The sequence below is a fragment of the Amblyraja radiata genome, chromosome 19 (assembly GCF_010909765.2).
Source record: "Amblyraja radiata isolate CabotCenter1 chromosome 19, sAmbRad1.1.pri, whole genome shotgun sequence".
NCBI classification, from domain to species: domain Eukaryota; kingdom Metazoa; phylum Chordata; class Chondrichthyes; order Rajiformes; family Rajidae; genus Amblyraja; species Amblyraja radiata.
In genome coordinates, this window is record NC_045974.1 from 28,675,559 (window position 1) to 28,702,975 (window position 27,417).

Sequence of the window (27,417 nt, forward strand, 5' to 3'; positions counted from 1 at the left end):
CTCTTCGTTTATGCAGCTTACAGCCTAGTGGTATGAAATTTCATTTCTCTAACTTCAAGTAACCCTGGCATTCCCTCTCTCTCTATCCCTCCCCCACCCAAGTCGCACCAGCATCTCATTTTCAGCCAACAAACATCTAACAATGGCCTGTTTAAGAAGGAACTGCAGATGCTGGAAAATCGAAGGTTGACAAAAATGCTGGAGAAACTCAGTGGATGAGGCAGCATCTATGGAGCAAAGGAAATAGGCGATGTTTCAGCTGTCTCACCTGCTGCGTTTCTCCAGCATGTTTGTTTACCTTCTAACAATGGCCTGTTTCCTTTAACATCATTACTGTTTTGCATATTTGTCATTCATCGTTCTTTATTTCTCTACATCATCGTCTATATTGTAGCGGCACCTGCTGGTGCCTTGGGGTAGTCAAACCCTCGGATTGGCTACTCAAGTCACGCTTCCTCGTCGACTCCGGGGATTTATTGAGTATCCTCCCGCCAATCAGACGCGATACCCGTGCTGGTAAGCGGGGCCCAGTGCTCATGGCCCCGCTTACATCCGTCCACAGTGAGAGCCGTTGGGGCTGAGGCCTGCGGGTGGACCAACATGGTTGCGTTGGCCAGGGCCGCCTTAGCACCCTCGAATGCCGCATCTGCCTTCGAGGACCATTCGAGCTCCCGCGGCTTGCCCGCGAGGCACTGGAACAGGGGGTACATGATGTTGGCAGCTGCCGGCACGAAACGGTGATAAACATTCACCATGTTGACAACTCCTGCAATCCCTTTACCGTGCGCGGGCGGGGAAACTGTCGAATGGCCTCGACCTTTGAGGGTAGCGGGGCGTAGCTGGCGAGCATCCGGGAGCGGGTGAGCGGGTTAGCTCCCGTTCTTACTTCAGGGCGCGGTTTGCCGGTGGTGCATGTGCCATCGGTTCTACAGAATTGTGCCTATGTTTTTGTTCGCAGGGACCCCACCGATCCCCCTTGCAGCGGGTCTACGAGGGGCCGTTCCGGGTGCTGCGGTCCGGTGTCGCCACCTTCACCTTGGACGTCGGTGGCCGGGAGGAGTTCGTCTCCATCGGTCATCTCAAGCCCACCCACGTTGACGTGGACAGCCAGGTGGTGGTTGCACTACCCCGACGTAGAGCTCGTCTGCCGGCCGATCCAGCCGTACCGGTTGTGCCTGTTTCCCCCAACCCAGACATCCCCATTCTTTCCACCCCATTGCAGTTTCCTGGTCCTGTTCGACCAGTTCCCCTTGTCACGCCTGCCCCCTTGCGGTCTCCTGGCCTTGTTCAGCCTGTCCCAATTGTTACGCCCGCCCCGCCTCCGCTGACCATGCGTTCTGGTCGTTGTGTCCGGGTCCCTGCTCGGTTCCGTACCTCGGGTTCCGGGGGGGGGGGGGGGGGGGGGGGGCTGGTGCCTTGGGGTAGTCAAACCCTCGGATTGGCTACTCAAGTCATGTGGGTGCGGGGAGCGGGTTTCGCGCGCTTTCTGTCGATTTCATTCATTCGTTTATTTAGCTGTCTTACAGACTCGCTTCATTCATTGTTTTACCGTTCGTAATAAAGTTCATTGAATTAACTCACGGCCTCAACTCCGCTAAAATATATCTGGTTTACCTTTTCCCAAAATAGTCTGAAGAAGGGTCTCGATCCGAAACATCACCCATTTCTTCTCTCCAGAGATGCTGCCTGTCCTGCTCAGCTACTCCAGCTTTTTGTGTCTATTTAAGATAAGGACTTCTCTGGTAGACACAAAATGCTGGAGTAACTGTCTATTGAGACCCTTCTTTAGACTAAGGACTTCTTTGGTTTGGGTTAAAGTGGACATAACGTCATCTGGTCTCGGTCATGGTATCCAAGGCTCCCAGCTTGTTCCAGATTGGTCCTCTTCAAAGTGGCTTCCTGAGTTCCAGTAAAGTCCCTCGACATTGCACCAGGCCATTAGAGTGGGGAGGCAGCATAGTAGACTGTACAACAGACTGCCAGGGTCCACACATAGTCTGGACAGTAGGTTAGCAGAGTGAATGCTGAGTCTCATGATGCATCACCAGATCAAATACACTTTTTGTGCAATGGGCCACAGCGTTCAACCATTACGACGGATTGCAGGGACAAATATACCGGCCATCCCCGGGTAACAAATGGGTTCCGTGTTTACAGACTTTGTGCATTGTGAAAATCAGATTAAGTTAGATGGGAACTTGGACCAGTTGGGCCAAAGGGCCTGTTTCCATGCTGTATGCCTCTATGACTGTACTGTCTAGTTAAATGTAGTGTTGGTGTTTTTTAATACTGGTTTTAAATGTGTATATGTGGGGGGTGGGGGGGGGGGCAGGGGGAAACTGTTTAAAATCTCTTCCCTGTCTGGGAGACCCGACCTTTTCCCTGTCGGGTCTCCGTTGTCGTTGGGGCCTAGCACCGTGGAGCGGCCTCCAGCCTGAACGACCCGGGGGCTCGGGAGACTGCGGAGCTGCGGAGCTGCGGACTACTCACCATCGTGGGGCTGGCCGGCCTCGGAACGTGGGGAGCGGTGGTGACTCGCTGCTGCGACTCGACTCCTGGGGCCCGGAGGCTCAAGCAACGCAGCCGCAGGTCCGGTGGACTGGGACATCGGGAGCTCGCGGGTCCGGGGGGAGAGAATGACCGCTTCCCGGAGCGCGACTTCTCCAGCCCGTGTCGCGGGGTTGGAACGACCTGGAGCGGGGACGTACATCGTCCGGCGCGGCTTCATGGCCGTGGGACATTCCAGCGCCCGCCGGGGGCTCCAACTTTGTGACATTTAGACCGGGAGCGGGGCCGTAAATCGCCCGGCACGGCCTAAAATGGCCGCGGGACTAGCATCGCCCGCCTGGGGCTTCGACATCGGGAGAGTCATGGAGAACAGGGGAGAGAAAAGACTTTGCCTTTCATCACAGTGGGTCCACTGTGATGGATGTTTGTGTGAACTAAATTGTGTGTATGTCTAGGAATTGTCTTTGTTTGTATGGCTGTGGAAACAGAATTTCGTTTGAGCCTCACTGAGGCTCAAATGACAATAAATTGTATTGTATTATCAAGAATCTACCTATCTCTGCCACAAAAATATCATTGACTTGACCTCCACAGACGTCTGTGGTAATGAATTCCACACGAATTGTAGCTACACCACATCCTGAGACTACTGCTGGAGGAAGGAAACTGCCCGTTTGTAGATCAGACATTCTGACCCTTTTTTTTAACTGAGTTTCTTTCCACAAAATCAGCAGCTTGAGCAGAGGCCCAGCATGCAGCAGCAAATTAGCAGGAGTCTTTATGGGAGGACAAGTCTGTGGAAGTCTTGGTTTTGTTACTGTCAGCTTTCCTCAGGGATTCTTTGCACTCTGCTGATGTTTGACGCCATCTGGCGGTAATTTAAATGAATCACAAGGTTGTAGCTCATCACAGGGTAGCCGACAACCCAAACCTATGAACATTGAATTCTCCAGCCTTAGGCGACCTCTAACAATACCCCTTCTCCAAATCCGTACTTCCTCACCTGGACTCCCCATCTCCCCTGCCCCACCAGGGGGCGCTGGGGAGATTGCTGCCCTGCCGGCACTCTGTTCGAATTTTCTTTCTTTTTGTTATTTTTTATTGCGTTAAAAGTTTGTTTTAATGTTCTTCAGTTTGTTTTATGTGGGGGGAGGGGGGAGGGGATCGGGGGAAACTTTTTTTCAAGCTCTTACCTTCCTGGAGATGTGATCAATTTTCAGATCACATTCTCCGGGCGCTCTGCGGCCTTTCATCGATGGAGCTGGAAGCCTCCTCGGCCTGTCGTGAGCCCCACCGCGGGGCGCGGACTTAAGATTGGAGCTGATCCCTTACCTGAGATCACTCCCACCACAACCACCGCAGAACCAACACCAAAGACTCGTGCCTCGGGTGAGGCTAGTCGGGAGCTCCAACCAGCCCTGAACCGAGGTTCGATCGCCTGGCGCGGGGGAGCTGACATCCCCCCGATGCGGGAGCTGATCGCCTCGACGCGGAGGGCCCGAACGCCGCCGGCTACTGGAGTCAAGATCGTCCCGTCAACGGAGGCTCGAGGCCCACGACCGAGGAAGAACAGAAGAGACTTGAACTTTATTTCACCTTTCATCACTGTGAGGAATGTGTAGGAGTCACTGTGGTGGATGTTCATGTTAAAGTGTGTTTTTTTGAGTAATCTGTTGCTTTTAATTGTATGACTGACCTGGCCAATGGAATTCCTCATTTGTTGCAAAATATACTTGGCGAATAAAGTGTGATTCTGATTCTGACTTGCACCTATTTCTCCCCTTCCCTGCCCACTTTTCCTACTTTCCTTCCTCCTGTTTCACAATTCCTTCTCTCTTACACCTTCTGTTTTAGTCTCTGGCCTTTTTCCCCCCCAAAACTTTTACCTATCAAAACCCCCCCTTCCTCTTGTCCCCTATCACCTGCCATGCTTTGTCCTGCCTCTCCTCTCTCCCAGCTTTATTCTTCCCCCTCCCTTACAATCAGTCTGAAGAAGGGTCCCACCCCAAAAAGTCACCTTTCCATGTTCTTCAGAGAATCTGCCTGACTCGTTCAGTTATTCCAGCACTTTGTGTTCTTTTGTAGTTCTTTGAGCTGGCTGTTTGAGTCACATCTGCTTCTTATGCATTTCCTCAAGATTAAACATTATCTTAGTTTAGAGTTAAGGGCCTGTCCCACTTTCACGACCTAATTCACGACCTCTGCCGAGTTTGCCGTTGACTCACACTCGCAGCATGGTCACCACGAGGTGGTAGAAGGTTGTGATGCTAGTCGTAGGTACTCGTGGCATCAAGTAGGTCGCGGCGTTTTTTCAAGCTTGATGAAAAATGTCCACAAGTAAAAAAAGTTGTGAATTAGGTCGTGAAAGTGGGACAGGCCCTTTACACAGAGCAAATAGGCCTTTGGGCCATGCTGACTATCGGTCACCCCTGCACTAGTTCAATGTTACCCCACTTTTGCACCCTACACACTAGGAGCAATTTACAGAAGCCAATTAACCTACAAACATACAAGTCTTTGGCACCAGTAGTCGGGATAGGATCTGGATGTCTAGCGCTGTAAGGCAGCAACTCTATCGCTGTGCTATCGTGCTGCCCTATTTAGAAATACAGCGTGGAAACAGGCCCTTTAGCCCACTGAGTCCTCGTCCACCAGCGATCCCCGCACACTAATGCTGTCCTACACATTCTATGGACAATTTACAATTATACCAAGCCAATTAACCTACAAACCTGTATGTCTTTGGATGGTGGGAGGAAACCAGACATCTCAGAGAAAACCCAAGTAGGTCCATATTGTACCTATTTGGCCCATATTCTTCTAAACCTTTCCTATCTATAATACTTAGAATAGTCGGCAATCAAATCAACTACAACCTCTGTTCACAGTTTTCCGATGACAAAATGATTGTGATAGAAATATTCGAGAGCTCCAAGTTCCTAGGCGTGAGTATCATCAATAATTTGCCTTGGACCAGCCATACTGAAAGTACTCCAATACCTCTACTTTCTCAGACGACCAAGGAAGTTTGGCATATCTCCAATGAATCCTTCTACAGATGCACCTAGAAAGCATCCTATCAGCATGCATCACAGCTTGATTGGGCAATAAATCTGACCAAGGCGATATGGTGGTGCAGTGGTAGTGTTGCTGTGTTACATCGACAGAGAACCATGTTCGATCCTATGGGTGCTTGTCTGTACGGAATTTGTACATTCTCGCCGCGACCTGCGTGGGTTTTCTCTGGGATCTCTGGTTTCCTCCTACACTCTAAAGACACAAAGGTTTGTTGATTAATTGGCATTGTATAATTGTAAGTTGTCCCTTGTATGTGTAGGTTTGAGTTGGTGTGCGGGGATCGCTGGTCGGCATGGACTCGGTGGGCCATAGGACCTGCTTCCGCACTGTATCTCTGAGCTAAACTAACAAGACTGCAAGAAAACACAGAGAGTTGTAAATGTAGACCAATCCATCTCTCAAATCAGTCTCCCTGCCCCCCCCCCAGCCCCTCATCGACTCCATCAGCACTTCATGCTACATCGGGAAAGCTGCCAACATAATCAAGGACCAATTTCACTTCTGTCTTTCCCTTTTCTCCTCTCCCCCATCGAATAGAAGACCAAAACCTTAAAAGCTTATACCGCCAAATTCAGGAACAGCTTCTTCCCTACTGCTATCAGACTGCTAAACAGTCCTTCCATAAGCAAGGGTGTAATCCCAATTTTCCATTTACCTCTTGTGGACCTTGCAATTTTTCTCAGTAATTGTAATGCTATTATGCTGTACTATTATATTCTGCACCCCAGTAATTTTCTCTTTACACTGCCTGTTATACCTGTGTGTAGCTTGATTTTATTAATGTATCATATAATATGACTGTCTTGCACACAATCAAAACTTTCCATTGTATGCTGGTACCTGTGACAGTAATAAACCAAATATAATTAAATCAATGAATTTTACTTTTAATAAACTGTTCTGTCATCCCTAAGGTGGCAATTACAGTAACTGTGATTTTTGATTGTCTGCACATTGATTTGCTATACTTTTTATGTTATCCTCGACTTTCTTACAAAAATATAACGATCACACAAATTTTAAAATAAAGATTACATTTTTAGTGTACCATTGTTTAAAAAAATCAATATTTCCATTGAAGGAAATGCTTGTGTAAATTGTGCAGCAGCGATTCCCAACATTTAGATTATTAAAATGTTTAATTTGTCATTTTAAGACCACACTATGTAGAAGGAAGGCTGCACTGTTGGAAGTGCTTGTTTTAAACAATGGGCATTAAACACGACACTGTCCAAAGTGAAGGGAAGCTTTCACTTGTACACCAGCATTTGTTAATTGCACGAGTAAACATTACGAGGAAATGGTTAACAGTGAGGTCTAACTTGATTTGCGTAAATTTATAAAATTAACAGGGATACATAAAGGCAGCACTTTGGAATGGTTTGATGTATTCAAAGTGCTATTTTCAACAACATGACAAGCTTAATGAAGCAAGTAATGTAATGCTGCCTCCATCAGTTGCCGAATCGATATGACTAGATTTCTTTCAAATGTTCAAATAGGAAATCCAATTGGGGGCCAGAGGGTGAATTGTAACATACTGAATATTGAGGAATGTGTTGAAAGCACCAACCTAACCACTGATGATGATTTGTGTCCTCTTGTGTTGTAATCCTAATATCAATGGTTTTCTAAAGATTCAATTGCAATCATGCCTACTTTCCTACCTCCAGCCTATAGAAAACATAGACAAATTGGTGCAGGAGTAGGCTATTCGGCCCTTCGAGCCAGCACTGCCATTCAATATGATCATTGCAGATCATCTAAAATCACTACCCCGTTTCTGCTTTTTCCCCACATCTCGATTCCTTTAGCCCTAAGACCTAAATCTACCTCTCTCTTGAATACATCCAGTGATTCGGCCTCCCTCTGAGGCAGTGAATTCCACAGATCCACAACTCTCTGGGTGAAAAAGGTTTTCCTCATCTCCGTTCTAAATGGTCTACCCCTAATTCTTAAACTGTGACCCCTGGTTCTGGATTCCAGCAACAGGAACATGTTTCCTGCCTCTAGCGTGTCCAATCCCTTAATAACCTTATATGATTCAATAAGATCCCCTCTCAACCCTCTAAATTCCAGAGTAAACAAGCCCAACCGCTCCATTCCATCAACATATGACTGTCCCGACATCCCGGGGATTAACCTCATGAACTTGCGCTGCACTCCCTCAATAGCAAGGATGTCCTTCCTCAAATTTGGAAACCAAAACTGCACACAATACTCCAGATGTGGTCTCACTGTAAAACTGCAGTAGGATCTCCTTGCTCCTATATTCAAATCCTCTTACAATGAAGACCAACATGCCATTAGCTTTCTTCACTGCCTGCTGTACCTGAATGCTAAGTGGCTGATGTACAAACACACCCAGATCTCGTTGCACCTCCCCTTTTCCTCTAGAGCATTTGGTGCCCGCATTGTGCTCCCCATGCGCCACCCTGCGGCCGCTCAGAAACTACAGGCGGGAAAGTCCGACAGGGCGACGGCAGCGCCACCCGGAGGTCGGTCCGGCACTGCAGGCTGTGGAGGGGATCACAGGCTGACGGCAGCGCCACCGCGCGGCTGGGAGGAGCATTGTAGAGGGAGGTAGCGCCACCGCGCGGGTGGGAGGTGCATTGTGGAGGACGGTAGCGCCACCGCGCGGGTGGGAGGAGCATTGTGGAGGGCTGCAGCGCCACCGCGCGGGTGGGAGGAGCATTGTGGAGGGCTGCAGCGCCACCGCGCGGGTGGGAGGAGCATTGTGGAGGGCTGCAGCGCCACCGCGCGGGTGGGAGGAGCATTGTGGAGGGCTGCAGCGCCACCGCGCGGGTGGGAAGAGCCGCCGCTGCCCCTCCCCCAGCGACATGTGGACGTGAGGCTCGGGCCCGGCGCTTCCGCAGTGAGAGAGCGACTTTCTCAGGCGATTCGGGCGGCGGACTCGGATTTGTTCTCGGTCTTGGACTCGGAGCGAGTTGGCGGTGAAGCAGTTGCGGAGACGATGATCACATGAGTGACGGGGACTGTGGTGAAGCGGAGAGAGCGCGGCCCGGCCGGACTGAGGTGGGTGAGCGGGGCCCGGGCCTTTACCAAGTGCGTGAGCGGCGGTGGCGGCGACGGCGGCCTCGGGCCTGAGGCCCAGGGAGCGAGTCTGTTGTTCCCGGCGCAGGCGGGCGGGAGGGAGGCCCACCGACCGGCCCTCCATTTTGTATCCCGGGCCAGGGGAGATGGCCGGCCGAGGGGGTCGGCAGCAGAGCCGCGGGTCCCAGGAGGGAAGGAGACAGTGCCAGTCCTGCGGGCAGAGAAAGGCCAGTGTTTGTTTTCACTGGGCAGCGAGTAAACAACACCGCGAGTAATAACCGATCTGGTCGAGGAGTGAGCGGTAATGTGTCCGAACTGAGTAATAATGAGCATTGTGTGCACTTGTGTGGTCAACACGCCGCAGGAGGTGTCTGATAACAGTGGAGGTGTCGCCAAGACTGGAGGGTGATGTTTCTAAGCTGTACGTTAGGTTAAAGTGTGTAAAATAATGTGAGGCCTGGGCCAGATCAACAGCTCTGACCTATTTCTCTTAGCAATTATGTAAATCACTGGAGGACACAGATTTAATTGGTAAAAGGGTTACAAGGGCATTTGCTAAAAAAAAATACGAGTATTGGAAACAGACATTCTTGCTGGGTTTTTATTATGTATCAGGATGAAAAAAAAATGATGAGTTGTAACCTGCTTCCAAAAATGGGACACAGATTATCGAGCGTCTACAGTTCCTTGTTTCTCTGAAAATTGGGATTAGTCTGGTCTTTATTTTTGCCACCATAAATTGAACAGGCAAAGTGTTCCATACGTTTTAATGGGTCTAAAATAACAAACAAAGATGGAGAAAATATTATAATCCAGGACATGGGAGGTAATCAAAAATCTGATGGGGAGAAATAACCCATTGAATGCACAATTTTAGAGTGGTGGTTGATGAGGCGAATGAGTAAGTAGGATCAAGCCTCTCCTTATAAGTAAAACCACCCATCCCAGGAATTAATCTAGCACTTCCTCTACCTTTAAGTGTATCCTTCCTTGCATTGGGAGATCGCTCATGTATGGTGCCCTCCATAATGTTTGGTACAAAGACCCCTCATTTATTTATTTCTCAGTACTCCTCAATTTGAGATTTGTAATTTTTTTTTAAATCACGTGGTTAAAGTGCAAATTGTCAGATTTTAATAAAGGCAATTTTTATACATTTTAGTTTCACCAAGTAGTCCCCCCACTTCAGGGCACCATAATGTTTGGGACACAGCAATGTCATGTAAATGAAAGTAGTCATATTTAGTATTTTGTTGCACTGGTTGCTGGGTGGCTTCTCTGGTGATGCTCTGCCAGGCGTGTATTGCAGTCATATTTAGTTTATACTTGTTTTGGGGACTAGTCCCCTTCAGTTTTCTCTTCAGCATATAAAAGGCATGCTCAATTGGGTTCAGATCAGGCGATTGACTTGGCCACTCAAGAATTGATCCTTTTTTAGCTTTGAAAAACTCCTTTGTTGCTTTAGCAGTGTGTTTGGGATCATTGTCTTGCTGTAGAATGAACCACCGGCCAATGAGTTTTGAAGGATTTGTTTGAACTTGAGCAGATTGGATGTGTTTATGCATATAAGAATTAATTATGCTACTACCATCAGCAGTTGTATCATCAATTAAGATAAGTGAGCCAGTACCTTCAGCAGCCATACATGCCCAGGCCATAACACCCCAACCACCATGTTTCACACATGAGGTGGTATGCTTTGGATCTTGGGCAGTTCCTTCTCTCCTCCATACTTTGCTCTTGCCATCACTCATATAAATTAATCTTCGTCTCATCTGTCCACAAGACCTTTTTCCGGAACTATGGTTGCTCTTTTAAGTACTTTTTGGCAAACTGTAACCTGGCCATCTTATTTTTTGCGGCTAACCAGTGGTTTGCTTCTTGCAGTGTAACCTCTGTATTTCTGTTCATGAAGTCTCCTGTGGACAGTGGTCATTGACAAATCTACACCTGACTCCTGAAAAATGTTTCTGATTTGTCGGACAGGTGTTTGGGGATTATTTATTATAGAGAGAATTCTTCTGCCATCAGCTGTGGAGGTCTTCCTTGGCCTGTCAGTCCCTTTTCGATTAGTAAGCTCACCAGTGCTCTCTTTCTTCTTAATGATATTCCAAACAGTTGATTTGGTAAGCCTACGGTTTGACTGATGTCTCTAACAGTTTTATTCGTGTTTCTCCATCTCATAATGGCTCCTTTGACATTAATTGGCACAACTTTGGTCCTCATGCTGATAAACAGCAATAAAAGTTTCCAAAGGTGATGGAAAGACTAGGTGCTGAGAGCTCTCTTTATACCTGCATTAAGGAGGCTTTTAAACACACCTGAGCAATTACAAACACATGTGAAGCCATGTGTTCCAAACATTATGGTGCCCTGAAATGAGGGGACTTTGTATAAACGCAGCTGTAATTTCCACATGGTGAAATGTATAAAAATACCCTTTAACAAAATCTGACAATGTGCACTTTAACCACGTATGATTTTTTTATTTTCTCTATTGCAAATCTCAAATTGTGGAGCACAGCGGCAAATAAATAAATGATAGGTCTTTGTCCCAAACAATATGGGGGGCACTGTACATGATGTTGTAGTAACTGCAGTAACGTTGTATGCTTGCATTCAAATCTTTATGCTGCGTACCATGTTTCTTTCAAATTCCAGTCACACTTGCATTTTAATTTCCCAAACATGCTTTTCAACCTTTCAATGTTTTAAAGCATTCAGCTTTTCTATTTCTTCTGGAAAAATAGATGAATTTATATTTTTCCAGCTTTCCATCTACTCTCCTTATTTCAAGTTCAAGTTCAAGTGAGTTTATTGTCATGTGTCCCTGTATAGGACAATGAAATTCTTGCTTTGCTTAAGCACACAGAAAATAGTAGGCATTTACTACAAAACAGATAAATGTGTCCATATACCATGATATAAATATATACACACATGAATAAATAAACTGGTAAAGTGCAAATAACAGAAAGTGGTTATTAATAATCAGAGTTTTGTCCGAGCCAGGTTTAATAGCCTGATGGCTGTGGGGAAGTAGCTATTCCTGAACCTGGTTGTTGCAGTCTTCAGGCTCCTGTACCTTCTACCTGAAGGTAGCAGGGAGATGAGTCGACCTAAACTGCCGATTTTCCTGTAGTCCGTCGTTTTGTAATGGAATGTCTGCCAAAGAACATTTCCAAGAAGGTGGTGAAAGTGCAGATGAATAGTCTGAGTGTGGAGCACTTCCATTTAATTCCATTGATATGTACTGTCTCTATATTCCTATTCCTGGACCATGTTGCACAAAAGGATTGTGTTCCTACAAAACATTTTAAATTAAAATACATAAAGAAGATTTTTCCATTTAGATTAAATGTAAAAGTTCTTATTGTGTTCAGGGGTCAACAATAATTGTTGATCAAAATGAAAATATACATTAATATAACTATGTGAAATAATAAAATACAGTCTTATTAACAAGTATGTTTTTGAATTAATAGTCATACAGCGTGGGAACGGTCCTTCCGCCCAACTTGCCCACATCAACCAACATATCCCATCTACACTAGTCCTACCTGGCCCATATCCCTCTAAACCTGTCCTATCCATGGACCTGTCTAAATGTTTCTGAAACATTGTGATAGTCCCTGCCTCAACTACCTCCTCCAGCAGCTCCTTCCATACACCCACCATCATTTGTATGAAAAAGTTACCCCTCGGGTTCCTATTAAATCTTTCCCCCCTCATCTTAAACCTATTATGCCCTCTGGTTCTCTATTCCCCTACTCTGGGCAAGAGACTCTGTCTACTTGATCTATTCCTCTCATCATTTTGTACATTTTGTACTGTAATATAAAAGAAACATGCACATTCTGCCGTTTGGGGGTACTCGCCGTGAATCGTAGAAGGTTGTGAGAGCATTGACAGGGTGGACAGGGAAAGAATGTGTCCTTTTGAATTAGGAGTTACTCAGATGAGATGCAGCTTTTTCTTTTGAGTGTTGTGAATTTTTTTAATTTGTTTCTCTCAAAGGCTAGCGGGGACTGATTCTTTGAATATTTTAAAGGCAGAAATAGGTAGATTCTTAATTAGCAAAGGGGTTAAAGGTTGTCACTGTTAGGTAGGAATATGCAGTTTAGGTTGCACTCAGATGAGTTATGTTCTTCGTGAATTGTGGAGGAGTCTTGGTGGTCACAAATTCCTTTCCTGCTACTAATTGATATTGTCGAAAAGTGGTACCATTTTTGGTTGATAAATTGGTGACGTGCAAGGTGTGAGGCTTGGGTCTTTATTGGTGTTTGAATGATGATGGAAATAAATCTGAACTTGTTGGAGTTTGCAGTGTTGAAGCTAGGGTTTTTCAAGTGACTGTTACTAGGTGGCGAATCATTGACGCTTAAAGGATTCATCGGTAGAAATATGCAAGGCTCTTTTTCATTTGGGTTAAACAGCATGGCAAAATGTGACTTTTGCTATAATGTCACCACATATAATGCTACACTCCAAATTGGGATTATCATCTTTAAAGATCGCTCATGCTTGCTCAATGTGCAAGACTATCTCCAACAGCCTTTAAATAGTAACTGTGGCAGTGGATTTAATGGCTTTTCATTCCTTTTGTAATCTCTGTTGCACCTTCATCCCCCACCAGGAAGGTCTAAAGGCCCTCCTTTTCTTCCTCGACCACAGAATCAGCCAATTTCCATCTACCAATACGCTCCTCCGCCTAGCAGAGCTGGTCCTTACCCTTAAGAACTTTTCCTTCGACTTCTCACACTTCTTCCAAATCCAAGGCGTGGCTAAGGGCACTCGCATGGGCTCCAGCTATGCCTGCCTCTTTGTAGGGTATGTCGAAGAATCACTGTTCCAGGTGTACACTGGCCCTATCCCCGAACTACCTCCGCTACATTGACAACTGCATCGGTGCTGCCTCCTCCACCCATGCAGAACTCACTGACATCATCAACTTTACGACTAATTTCCATCCTGCACTCAAATTCACTTGGACCATCTCCGACATTTCCCTACCGTTTCTGGTTCTCACCGTCTCCCACAGGAGACAGAATATTGACTGACATCTACTACAAACCTACTGACTCCCATAGCTATCTAGACTACACTTCTTTCCACCCAGCTTCCTGTAGAGACTCTATCCCCCTACTCCCAATTCCTCCGTCTACTCTGCATCTGCGCCCAGGATGAGGTTTTCCATACTAGATCATCGATGTCCTCATACTTTAGGAAACGGGGGTTCCCCTCTTCGATTATATACGACGCTCTCATTAGGGTCTCCCCAATATCCCACAGCTCTGTTCTTGCTCACCATCCCCCCCCCATTCGCAACAAGTACAGAATCTCCCTTGTCCTCACCTTCCACCCCATCAGCCGTCGCATGCAGCATATAATCCTCCAACACTTTCGCCACCTCCAACGGGATCCCACTACTGGCCGCAACTTCCCATCTCCATCCCTTTCTGCTTTCTGCAGAGACTGTTCCCTCCGCAATTCCCTGGTCAACTCGTCCCTTCCCACCGAAACCACCCCCTCCCCAAGTACTTTCCCCTACAACCGCAGGTAATGCAACACCTGTCTCTTTACCTCCCCCTTCGACTCCATCCAAGGACCCCAACAGTCTTTACAGGTGAGGCAGAGGTTCACTTGCACCTCCTCCAACCTCATCTACTATATCCGCTGTACTAGGTGTCAATTTCTGTACATCGGCTAGACCAAGCGCAGGCTTGGTGATTGTTTCGCTGAGCACCTCTTCTCAGTCCACCTTAACCTACCTGATCTCCTGGTTGCTCTGCACTTTAACTCTCCCTCCCATTCACAATCTGACCTTTCTGTCCTGGGCCTCCTCCATTGTCAGAGTGAGGCCCAGTGCAAATTGGAGGAACAGTACCTCATTTTACACTTGGGTACCTTACCCAGCGATATGAACATTGATTTCTCTAACTTGAAATAGCCCTTACCTTTCCTCTCTCTCCAGCTCCTCGCCCTTCCCAGTTTTCCCAACAGTCTTACTGTCTCCGACTACATTCTATCTCTGTCCCGCCCACTCCCCTGACATCAGTCTAAAGAAGGGTCTCGACCGAAACATCACCCATTCCTTCTCTCCAGAGATGTTGCCTGTCCCGCTGAGTTACTCCAGCATTTTGTGTCTACCTTCTGTTGCACAAGTGTTATCTGTAAACTCTGCCACAAGATTACAATTACTCTTCCATGTCATTCAAGTCTCCTTCAACAAAACCCAGCTTCATTTGATAATGTGTTTTTAAAAAGTTTTTAGATTCTTACATTTGATTATGAATGAACCCCCCTCTTCCACTTCGTAGATAACCTGTTTCAACTCCTTAGGAAAATAACTAGCCATCACATTTTATCTGTAGCCAAAAAGGCACAACAGAGGATGTACTTCCTACGGCAGCTGAGGAAGCACAATCTGCCACAGGCAATGATGGTCCAATTCTACACGGCCATCGCGGAGCCTGTTCTCAACTTCTCCATCATGGTCTGGTTTGGCTCAGCCACCAAGCACGACACCTGGAGGCTGCAGCGAATCGTCCGATCAGCAGAGAAGGTTATTGGCTGCAACCTTCCCCCCATTGAGTAAGGTCACCTCTGACCCCTCTCACCCTGGCCACAAACTCTTTGAATCACTTCCCTCTGGAAGGCGACTCTGGATTGTCAAAGCTGCCACAGCCAGACATAAAAGCAGTTTTTATCCACGAGTAGTTGCTCTACTCAACAGCCAAAAATCTGTAGCCTCGCTTTGATCTGGTATTTTGGTGGTTCACATGCTTGATCAATGATGTTTTATCATTAATGTTTCATTATTAATTATGTTTAGTGTTTTCTGAGTCATTCGTAACTGTCACTGTATGTCATGTTGTTACTTGTGGGCGGAGCACCAAGGCAAATTCCTTGTATGTGAATACTTGACCAATAAACCTACTTACTGTACCTGCTGCCTTACCAAGTCTAAAGATGGATGTTGCCATTTATTGCAATTAATGAATTGCCATTTATGAATCGGTGCTGGAAATGCACAGCTGATGACTTGGCAAATTTATGGGGGGGGGAAGGCAAGTTGGGGTTTGATTAGACTATTTGGAACTAAAAGGGATGGACATTTATCAATTGATGGTGCTTGGGGAGGGGTCACCAGTAAGAAACATGAATGAACAACTTTTGTAATGGTGTACAATTTGCTTCCCCTAACCTAATGTCCTGGTGTTGTCTGCATGATAGAGAAACTCTGCATCACCAGGCACCCTGCTCTGTCTCCCAAGTATCTTCTCTGGGGTGTCAAGCTGTCTCAACACAAGATTCTAATGAACCGGCTGTTTTCATATGTGTGCCACAGAAAATATCTATCAAATTGTGGTGTTACCATTTGACATAATGAAATTGCACTGCCAGTTAAATTGGTCCATTGAATGAGACTGGTCTTTTCCCTGGAGTCTACGTGTCCTTCTTTAATGGGAAGCAGGGTATTTGCTAGACTTTCCTGACAGCTCAGATTCAGATTCAGATTCAATTTTAATTGTCATTGTCAGTGTACAGTACAGAGACAACGAAATGCATTTAGCATCTCCCTGGAAGAGCGACATAGCAAATGATTTGAATAAATAATAATAAGTGTCCGTGGGTGGGGGGGGGGGGGGTGATTGGCAGTCACCGAGGTACGTTGTTGAGTAGAGTGACAGCCGCCGGGAAGAAGCTGTTCCTGGACCTGCTGGTTCGGCAACGGAGAGACCTGTAGCGCCTCCCGGATGGTAGGAGGGTAAACAGTCCGTGGTTGGGGTGAGAGCAGTCCTTGGCGATGCTGAGCGCCCTCCGCAGACAACGCTTGCTTTGGACAGACTCAATGGAGGGGAGCGAGGAACCGGTGATGCGTTGGGCAATTTTCACCACCCTCTGCAATGCCTTCCGGTCGGAGACAGAGCAGTTGCCATACCATACTGTGATGCAGTTGGTAAGGATGCTCTCGATGGTGCAGCGGTAGAAGTTCACCAGGATCTGAGGAGACAGATGGACCTTCTTCAGTCTCCTCAGGAAGAAGAGACGCTGGTGAGCCTTCTTGATCAGAGTTGAGGTATTGTGGGTCCAAGAGAGGTCATCGGAGATGTTGACTCCCAGGAACCTGAAGCTAGAAACACGTTCCACCTCCGTCCCGTTAATGTGGATGGGGGTGTGCGTGCCGCCCCTGGACTTCCTGAAGTCTACAATGAGCTCCTTGGTCTTCTTAGAGTTAAGGGCCAGGTTGTTGTCAGCGCACCATGCTGCTAAGTGCTGGACCTCCTCCCTGTAGGCCGACTCATCGTTGTTGCTGATGAGGCCAATCACCGTTGTATCATCTACATACTTGATGATGGTGTTAGTACCATGTACAGGTGTGCAGTCATAGGTGAAGAGGGAGTAGAGGAGGGGGCTCAGCACACAGCCCTGTGGAACGCCGATGTTCAGGGTGAGGGTTGAAGAGGTGTGCTTGTCTAACCTAACAGACTGGGGTCTGTTGGTTAGAAAGTCCAGTATCCAGTTGCAGAGGGAGGGGTCGATGACCAGGTTACCGAGTTTGGTGATCAGTTTTGATGGTATAATGGTGTTGAATGCTGAGTTGTAATCGATGAACAGCATTCTTACGTAAGTGCCTCTGTTGTCGAGGTGGGAGAGGGCGGAGTGAAGTGCCGTTGAGATGGCATCCTCCGTACTCCTGTTCTTGCGGTAGGCAAACTGATAGGGATCCAGTGTGGGGGGTAGGCAGCTTTTGAGGTGTGCCAGGACCAGCCTCTCGAAGCACTTGGTGATGATGGGGGTAAGTGCAACTGGGCGGAAGTCGTTGAGGCTTGCCGCAGTGGAGTGTTTTGGCACTGGCACGATGGAGGTGGCTATGTGCTGGTTGCATGTGCTTGCACATTGTAAAACTGTGCTCATAAGAAATGTGCAAAAGGGGTGAGGACAAAGTAATGCTTCATTTCCAATATTATTAGGATGCATTGGAGACCACTTACAATATGATTAGACTGTTGGAAGTGCTGATAGATTCACTGCACTACTTGAAGGCCTAGATTCTCCCGTGTACTTGCTTTGGAATTAGTGCAGATTTTAGTACTTTAATCGTATATTTTCTGAAAGCAAGATAAACACAAAATGCTAGAGTAGCTCAGCGGGACAGACAGCATCTCTAGAGAAGTAATGGGTGACGTTTTGGGACGTGACCCTTCAACCCAAAACATCACCCATTCCTTCTATCCAGAGACGCTGAGTTACGCCAGCATTTTGTGTCAACTTCGGTGTAAACCAGCATATGCAGTTCCTTCTTACAAAGGTTGGATAAGCAAGAGGTGTTTTCTTTGTAAAAGGAGGCTGAGGACAGGCTTAATTGAGATGAATAAAATTATAAAGCGCCTTGATAGAGTAAATAAGAAACCTCTCTTTCCCTATCAAAGTGACAGCACAAAAACCAGGGACTTAAATTTGAAATGATTGGTAAAAGGATTGGAGGGGCGATGAGGAAATTGTTTTAGCCAGAGGATGATGACAGTCTGAAAGGGTGAGATGAAGAGTCAGTTGAAGGCCCAGCATGATGCAAAAGAGATGCTACACAGCTCATTTAACATCTACTGTTGAATATTAATTTTATTTTTATTTGGCTTCCTCATCTTTCTGTGGCATTCTTTAGCTGCAAGATGATGCAGCAGCTCTGCATCTATGCTCCAACCTTTCCTGGATTGATAAAGTCCAATAGTCTGTATTGGGACCTAAAATTTCCAATGCAGGTGCATTGTAGACTCAAGAATGTGCATGTGTTCTCTCTCCAGCTCAATACTGAGAATGCTTAACTATTGTGTATACGGTGTTTTAGACAATAAACTTATTTGAATTTTGTTTAATTCGCAGTTTTGTGCTGTCAACTATATGTAAAAGATGGGAGACAGGAAATTAACAGAACCTACATCGTTTTCAGATAATGACGATTTTGAAGGTAAATTTGTACTTTATTCCATACATGATCATATGTATCAATTATAAAAATATTTATTGTGATAGCAAGGAAGCAACAGGTTTTGGCTCTACTACTATAATTACAGATTTTTAGCAACTATACTTAAAGGGCTGCATTTGTGATGCTGTTGTAAATACATGCTGAAATGTGGGTTCATCTTCCTTGCATTACTCCTTAGCTAGCTGGCACTTTTTGGTCAATGTTTGGGCCTCGAGGTACAGATGGTAAAGACAATAGATATGGTTGTCTCGTCTTGTTGGCAAGATTTAAATGAACATGTTTGCAGAAAACCATAATAGCAAGTGAAAGATTAGCTGTCCAATGAATAATCACAATTCTGCTGTAGTCCAGAGAATGATTAGATGCCTCGTTCTTCAGATGTGGTCAGGCTGGGAAAAGTTGATTTGACAGTGTGTTGCATGAAAAGACTATTCGGTTCTTGGTCAACTGTGCTTTTTGTTGGAAGTAGATATTTGGTTAAGGACAGATCTTATGGCAATCACAGCAGAAGCCCAGAAGGAACTCTGCAAATGTAAGATTTACAGCCAGAAATTTCAGCACATTGTTTCATCGATGCCCTATGTTAAGACTTGTTTTGAAGGAAAGTTGTTGACTTTTAAAGTTGATTTTGAGCAATTGTCGAGTCACTGAAGCAATCAGCACAGTTGGGGGAAATAAACATTTCACCGTTTTTATTGCTGATCTTTAAGTATCTATCATTCCTAATCTTGTTTACCAGCACTTGGTCCATTGCTCTCTGTGTTTTGATGATTCAAGTACTCATCCATGTGCTGTTTAAATGTCAAGAGTAGCTGCCTCCACCACCTTCTCAGGCTGTGCATTCCAGATTGCATTCAACTTCTTACTCAGATCCATACACATGCACGCATACCTCTCCCCATGTGGCATTGTGTTTGGTGCAAGGAATTTCAGAATGAGTATTTGTTGAATTTAATCTCGCGATGTGCCGATCCCTTGTTGTCTTGAGGCGGTACTTATTCACCATTTTGAACCACTAATGTTTTGATGCTCCTGAGACCGGTTTAGCCAAAGACATTGATTGTCGTATGGAGTTACAGTAATATTACTATTGCAGAGACAGTAGCAGATTTGCAGCTTTGTTTTCATGTTTATAGGGTTCTCAGATAAATTAAGGAATTTCAAGTAAAATGAAGTGGTGACGACATTGGTTCTAGAATGAATTACAGTTATGAAGAAGGAAGATGTATTAGGAGAATCATTAAACTGTTTGTTCGGTCAGTGGGTGCCATTTATTGTCTCTCCCTTTTAGCCCTTGCGTGAAAGAAGCAAGTAATGGTTAACTGTATTTGTGGGGTCCTGAGTCTTGTGTTAGGCCAGAGCTGTCCCTGGAAGATATTAGTGAGCCAGATGAGTTTTTACAGCAACCTAGTAGTTTTTTTTATGGGCTATTATTCCTGATACCAATGTTTTATTCAAGATTTAATCAGATGCCTTAACTTAAATTCTCCAGTTGCCATGCTAGGATTTGAATGTGTTTCCAGATCAATAGTTCAGGCTTTTGGATGCTAGCCAGTAATTCAAGTACTTCTTTATTGTACCCAAAACCCATTATGAAAGTATGACAATGTAATTGGAAGAGCTAAAAGGGGATAGTAGAATAATTGGGAGTATATGAGGCTCCAAATAGTTTGGAGGAAATTGAGGCATACTTTTGCACATTACACACAGGTGCAGAATGCTAGGGCAGTAAATAGTGGGGGAGTTTAATTAATCAAATATTTACTTATATTTAGTCAGTGTGTAAGTTGTAGAAGGTACAGAATTCCTAACTTGTATTCACAACATTTGAGTGACCATGGCAGTTGCTTTTGAATCCTCGAGTCATTGTGGTTGAAGGAGGATTGCTGCCGGCTTGCTTAAACATTTGAAGCTCTGTGTTCAGTAAGCCAATGTCAAGTGTTTTATCGTCTTGAGAAATATATGGTAGAGTTGTGAGACATAAAATGAAGGAGCTATGCTAGAGTGGGCATATTTCCTGTATCAGTGTTCAAACAGGTGTCTCAAAATGCTTCTTCCTACTCCTTAATTTGCACAGCTATCTGTTTGGGTGAAGCCAGTCTTTGTGCAGATTAAGTAAAAAGGGCTTCTTTTGCATTTTATATTTTTGATAAATCAAAACATTTTTGCATTGCATTACTGCAACAGAACACTAAGATTTTGTTTTTGAGTGGCACAGTGGCACAGCAGTAGAGTTGCTGCCTTACAGCGCCAAAGACCTGGATTTGAACCTGACTATGGGTGCTGTCTGTACTGACTTTGTACATTCTCCCTGTGGCCACATGGGTTTCCTCCCACACTACAAAGAAGTACAGGTTTGTGAGTTAATTGGCTTCGGTAAAAATATTGTAAATTGTCCATAGTGTGTAGGATAGTGCTAGTGTACAGGATGATTGCTGGTCAGTGCAGACTCAGTGGGCCGAAGAGCCTGGATTTAGTTTTTCCAGAAGGAGATTGCATTAGGGGAGGATAGCACTTTTGTGATTGTGGCTGGATTCATTTATAATTCGATTCGATTAAGAATGAATATTTTAAAAGGGCATAGGTAAAATAGGACTAAAAGTTGTAAATTGTGGCTGGACTCATTTTACCAGACTAAGAAACTATTTAGTAATAGACTGGAAATTCCTACTTGAGGTTATATCAGTTTCAGAGCAATGAGAGGCAATCAAGAAGGCCTTTCAGGGGGTTCAGTAAATGTATCATCAAAGAAAACGTGGGACCCAGTCATATTTTGTGTCCTACATGATAAAGCAATTAGAAGGTAGGATAAGACATTACAGGGGAAAAACTGGAATTTAATATCATAGAAAGACTCAAAGAATATAGAAAGTGCAGGAGTGAAATTATAGGAAAGTTGAACAAAAGGAGAGGGCAAAAAGTGTTATTGGCAAGTAAAATCACATAAGATCCAAAGATATTGTGCAAAGACCAATAAGGGAAAAGTAGGGTCTATTAAGGATAAAAATTATGCATATGTTGAGGCAGATGGCATGTGTAGGGTCTTTAATGAATATTTTGTAGCTGTCTTTATGAACATAGAAATTATCATATAGTTAAGAAGGACATGAAATAATGGAAAGAATAAGCTGGGTAAAAGAAGATTGATCATGGGGCTTAGCATCTTTGAAGGAGATAAACTGACAGGTCCAGATGAAATATATCGATGGCAATTAAAAGTAGCAACGGAATTTCAGGAATCGTCATCATCAGTAGATCTTGGAAGATTGGAGTGCTCCTCGGGTACAACATTTGCATTATGGCACGGAAGCCATGGATTCTTCATTAACCCCATCATGTGGTAGGATTACTTCCCCTGCCTGGTGATAATCCTGCAACATGCAGCCCAGATGGATAATTAGACAAGACCTCATGGAACCAATGAGGAGCAAGAAACCCATACTTGAGATTCACTGACTGCAGTCTGCCATTCTTGGAATTCTAGGATGAATGGTTCATTTCCAAGAACACTTGCATTCTTGACAAGGCTCAATTCACTTGTGAATGGAGATGCCCTCCTGCTCTACTTTGATAGATCTGCTGCAACAATATTTGAGGATTATCATCCAGAACGCAGCTTTATGCTTAGTCAGCATCTTATAACTGGACACTATATCCTTCCACTGAGGCTGTAGGAAATATTAACATTGTCGAAACTAAGCAAGCTTACTTTGGCAGAACCCGCAGAGCTTCATAGTCAAGGATAGAATCAGCTACATCACAGTAAATAACAGAAAAGTCACTTCTAACTTCCAAACTTCTTAAGTCATCGCAATTATCCATCATTTATACAATCAGAAGTAATTCTGACAAGGCTATTCAGCCCTCATGTCCATTCCAGTTGAAAAAGAGCTACCCAACTTAATCTCAAATTCCAGGATTTAATCCATGCCAGCTATGGCTTTGTGTACAGATTCAGGTGCATATCTAGGCACTTCTTTAAATGGGTTGAGAATTCCAGACTCTACCAGCCTTTCGGGCTGCAAATTCCAGACCCCAAACATCATCTAGGTGAAATATCCCCTCTAATATTTTAAATTCATAACCATTTGTTTTGAATCCTTTAGCTAAGAAAATAAGGTGTTTTCTGTTTACTCTATCCAAACTTCTCATCATTCCATGCAGTTCAATTAAGTCTCCCCCCCACCCCTCTTTGCACCATAGAAAACCACCGTGGAGTATCCAATCTTTATTCATAGATATAATTTTCCAGTCCTCGCAACATTTTTGTAAATTTCCTTGTCATCTTCTCCAGTGCAATCACATCTTCCCTTCTGTGTGATGACTGGAATTAGACACAGTACTTAAGCTGTATACGAATAATCATTGTATATACATCTAGCCTAACCTTCGTGCTTTGTATTCTATTCTCTTCTTTGATAACAAATAAAAGCATCCCAGGTGCCTTTTTAACTATTTTGTTGAACTGTCTGCTATCATCAGGGACCTATGCACATGCCTATCAAGGGTCTTTTGCTTCTCCATACTTTTCAATATCCTCATAATATATATTCCCTTGAGTTGTTGCACTTCATAAAATTTCAACCAATGGGTACACCATCTCTGCACCCCCCCCCTCCTTTAAAACCCTCAGGTACAGTCATCGACTCTCAAGTTAAGTCAACTTTATTTGTCACATATACATGCAAGATTCTCAATGATTTGTCCATGAGTTCCTCTAATCCTTTATTCCTTCTTATTGGGATTTTCCTCTATTTTATTTGAAATTAGCCTATATTATCATGGCGATATTTGCAATGTCGCTCACAGTGAAGACTGGTTCAAACATTTGATGTAATGTATCTGTCATTTCCTTATTTCCAGTTGTTAATTCACCAGCTTCATTCTCTAGAGGTCTCACGCTCACTGTAGCTGATTTCTTCCTACGTGCATCCACAGAAACTCTTGCAGCTTGTTTTCATCTCAAAATCAAATTTCACCCTTGTTTGTCTTTTGTGCTGGATCCTAAATGTTCACAATCTTCTGTCAGTGTTGCAATTTTGTGTGTCCTATTTTCAATGTAGAGTTATCCTGGATGTCCTTTGTTAACAACAGATTGAATCTATTTCTTATGTAATTCCCCTTTCTAATTGGGATAAATTAGAGCGTTGTGCACCAGCTGTTTTAACATCTGTCGCTGTTCATCTACTGAGCTGTGTTTTAGCGTATTTTGTCCACCTTAGACAACCTCACATTCATACCATTATAAATTCCCTTATTTAAGTTTAAGGCATCAGCTCTGCTCCTTTGGTGTTCATCATCAAACTGTATCTAGAATCATTTCACATGGTCACTACATCCAAGAGGATTTATAGCCACAAGACCTCATCCTAGTCCTTCCTCATTGCACATGGACCAGGTCAATTCTGTAACACACTGCTCGAAGAAGGAATCTTTTGATATATCTATACATTCTTCTACAATACCCTTATCTCTTTTATTTGTCCAATCAGTATGTAGATTAAAATTTCCTACCATAATTGCAGGTCCCTTCAAACATCCCCTAAATATTTCCCAATTTAATCTCTGCCTTATTGAGCAGTCACATTTTGGAGGCCAATAGACTACTTCCATATGTGTTTCTCCCCTGCTATTCATGATTTCAATCCAAAGTGATTCTATTCACTACCTCTATATCACGGCTCAATGCCACACAGATACCTCCTTTAATTAATAGAATTGCTCTTTCCTCCTTTCCCTCTTGGCCTGTTCTTTTAGATCATTTAGTATCTGAAATATAGAGCACTCCATCCTGGCAACCTTGCAAGCTTTTCCTCAATATCGCTAGTAGACCATACTCGCATCATGTTTTCTGTGCTGTCAACCCATCTGTCTTAATGCAAATACTACATGATTCAAATAAAGATGATTTTATACAGTTGTTAATAACTCAGGATTTACTCTGTGCTGCATACTTTTGTTTACATTTACCACCCCAGTCTGTCATGCTTTGCTTCTCATTTTCTCCCTTGGGATCCTGTACCACTGCTCTTTCATTTCCTTTTGAAATATTAGATATCTTGTTCTTAGTGCCCTCCTCCCTCCTATTTAGTTTAAAACCCAGCTTACAAATCGTTTTATTCCATTGCATTCCTGACTTGTGCCTTGCAGATGGCGGACAAGTTTGGGTGTCAGGAAGGTGAATCATGCCACAGAACACCCACCTGTTCTTTCAGCCACAGTATTTATGTGGCTGGTCTACTTTGTGTTTCTGGTCGTTGGCGACTCCCACCCCCACCCCAGGATGTTGATGGCAAGGAACTAATTAATGATGATGCCATTGAATATCAAGGGTAGGTAATTAGACTTTCTCTTGTTAGAGATAGTCATTGTCTGGTATTTGTGTGGCACAAGTATTATTTGCCACTTACCAGCCCATGTCTGAATGTTGTCTAGGTCTAGCTGCATGCAGACGTGGACTGCTTCATTTGCTGAGGAGTTGCAAATGGAATTGGACATTGTGCAGTCAGCGAACTTCCCCACTTCTCACCTTATGATGGAAGAAAAGGTCATTGATGAAGCAGCTGAAGATGATTGGGTCTAGGACAGCACCTTGAACTCCTGCAGGGATATCCTAGGGCTGGGATGATTGATTGACCTGCAACTACACAGTCATCCTCCTATGTGCAAGGTACGATTCCAGCCATTGGAGTGTATTCCCCTTCGATACCTTATGACAACTGTTTACAGAGCTGCTTGATACCGCAATTAATCAATTGCTGCTTTGATACAAGCCAAAAGAGATCATCCATTTGAGACACAAGCGACCGCAGATGCTGGAATCTTGAACAAAAAAACAAAGTGCGAGATGAACTCAGCAGGTCTGATAGCATCTGTGGAGAGAATGGACCGACAACATTTCTGTGTGTTTTTTTTCATCCATTAATGAGATTTCTGTTGTTTGGGTTGTGTGTAGGGATTTGCAGGAGCTTTTCTTGATTTTATTTAGCATGACCTTGTTACTCTTCATAGGTTTGAGAACATTTCCAGAGACACTTATCGTCCCCCATGGATCTATTTTGTTGATGGCACATAGCTAAACTGCCCTTGACTATGCAAATTGTCGTATTTTTTGATGAAATCTCAGTGAGGAATTTTCAGAACGGTGGATTGCTACTGTGCATTTTATAACTGAGTAACTTGTTTCCGCTTATTGGACTCCTGGAAATGTGTTTAGACCAAATCAGCTGGATGAGGCAAATTGCACAATTTGACTATTTCTAACTTCTCAGAATCTGAGAACTTTCATTGACAATCAGTGGTTCATAAATACCTTTCCTTATGGGGTTTGTTTTGTATCCTCCCAAATATATACTTGAAGGAAGCAATCATTATATAAAAGCTTAATTATATTTTATTCCTATCTTCTGTTTTGTGCACATTACATTTTTTTGGACTTTTTTACTCTTAAACTTTCAATATTATTCATTGCCACTTTTGTCTCCGTTTTTCTATTCTGTCTCAATCTCTTTGTCCTGTGAGAAGGTTGCCTTTGTTATTGTGTAACTGATAACAGCATATTTTTATAAATCTTGGGTATGCGTTGAATACCTGTACCTATACTGTACCGCCACAATATACTTTAAAAGGGCCTACTTAATCTCTGTTGAAGTGGTGTAAATCAAATGTTGCAAGAGCTGGAGTGTTACCAACAAAATATAGGCGAGCGGTATAGTTTTACAGAAGATAAACGTGTCATGTATATATAATGTGGAACACGCTGCATGTGAAGGTACTGGAGGCAGGTACTCTTTCAACCATAAAGAAAACGTATCTGGGTGATCATTTGAATTGATATGGTATCGGTGTCCATGGATCATGTGCTGGTAATTGGGCTAAGTATAGATGGATACTTGATGGTCAGTGAGGGCAAGGTGATTTGAAGGCTCTGCTTCTGTGATGTATGTCTCTATGACTCTGAAATATATGAAATAGTTATATACATATTTAGTTGTCTTCAAAGAATAGTATCACATTGAACTTGATTTTTTTTATTACGAACCCAAATCATAATATCCATTTCCTGAATATTGTAAAATAATTACAAAATCAATGTGTTATAGTTTCACTGACATGGTGTGTCATGACAGCCATCTGTTTCTTACATCAGCTTGCACTAGGAACTACTTGCTCATCAAGTGAATATCTGTTTGCATCCTGATAGTTGCCTTTTTGGTAGATTCATTTCTGGAAGATGAAATGGGAAATTTCAAATGTTTGCTGTGTGTAAGCAGGTATCAAAATCAGCTGCTTCCAATAATGTACTTTCTTGGTGCTGTTAAAATATACATATTAATGACAAGACAAAATGCTGGTGTAACTCAGTGGGACAGGCAGCGTCTCTGGAGAGAAGGAACGGGTGACGTTTCCGGTTGAGACCTTTCTTCAGTCTGAAGAAAGATCTCGGCCCAAAACGTCACCCATTTATTTCTCGCCAGAGATGATGCCTGTTCCACTGCGTTACTCCAGCATTTTGTGTCTTCCATGTAAACCAGCATCTGCAGTCCCTTCCTACATATTGATGTTATTGCTGTGCTTTTTTAAATGTCGCAATAAATTACCTATCTTCACTTGTTTTATTGCAATTTAAAATATGGAATTTGAACATTTCAATGATTCTGAGATTAAATTTTGATGTGTTAAAAATATTGCTGAAAATGCATTCTGTCCTTTTCGCTCCTTCTGATCTACCAAGGTATTCTCTTAAACCCCGATCTTTCCAAGTCCCCTATAACCCTATTTCT

General features: G+C 44.0%; 1 protein-coding gene across 3 annotated transcripts in view; it reads left to right on the forward strand.

The window, feature by feature from the left end:
- The first annotated feature begins 8,367 nt into the window (after positions 1-8,367).
- The window catches only part of scaf11 (SR-related CTD associated factor 11), a 57,657-nt gene continuing 38,607 nt past the window's right edge, over positions 8,368-27,417 (forward strand). Inside the window, exons 1-3 of one of the 3 annotated variants that reach the window (XM_033038132.1) lie at positions 8,407-8,622; positions 18,529-18,613; positions 24,785-24,966. In XM_033038132.1, the coding sequence (XP_032894023.1) occupies positions 24,942-24,966 (25 nt within the window). In that variant the 5' untranslated portion in view covers positions 8,407-8,622; positions 18,529-18,613; positions 24,785-24,941. Of the gene's footprint in view, positions 8,623-18,528; positions 18,614-24,784; positions 24,967-27,417 lie in introns of all 3 variants that reach the window. The other 2 variants (XM_033038130.1, XM_033038131.1) reach the window with 2 other exon arrangements.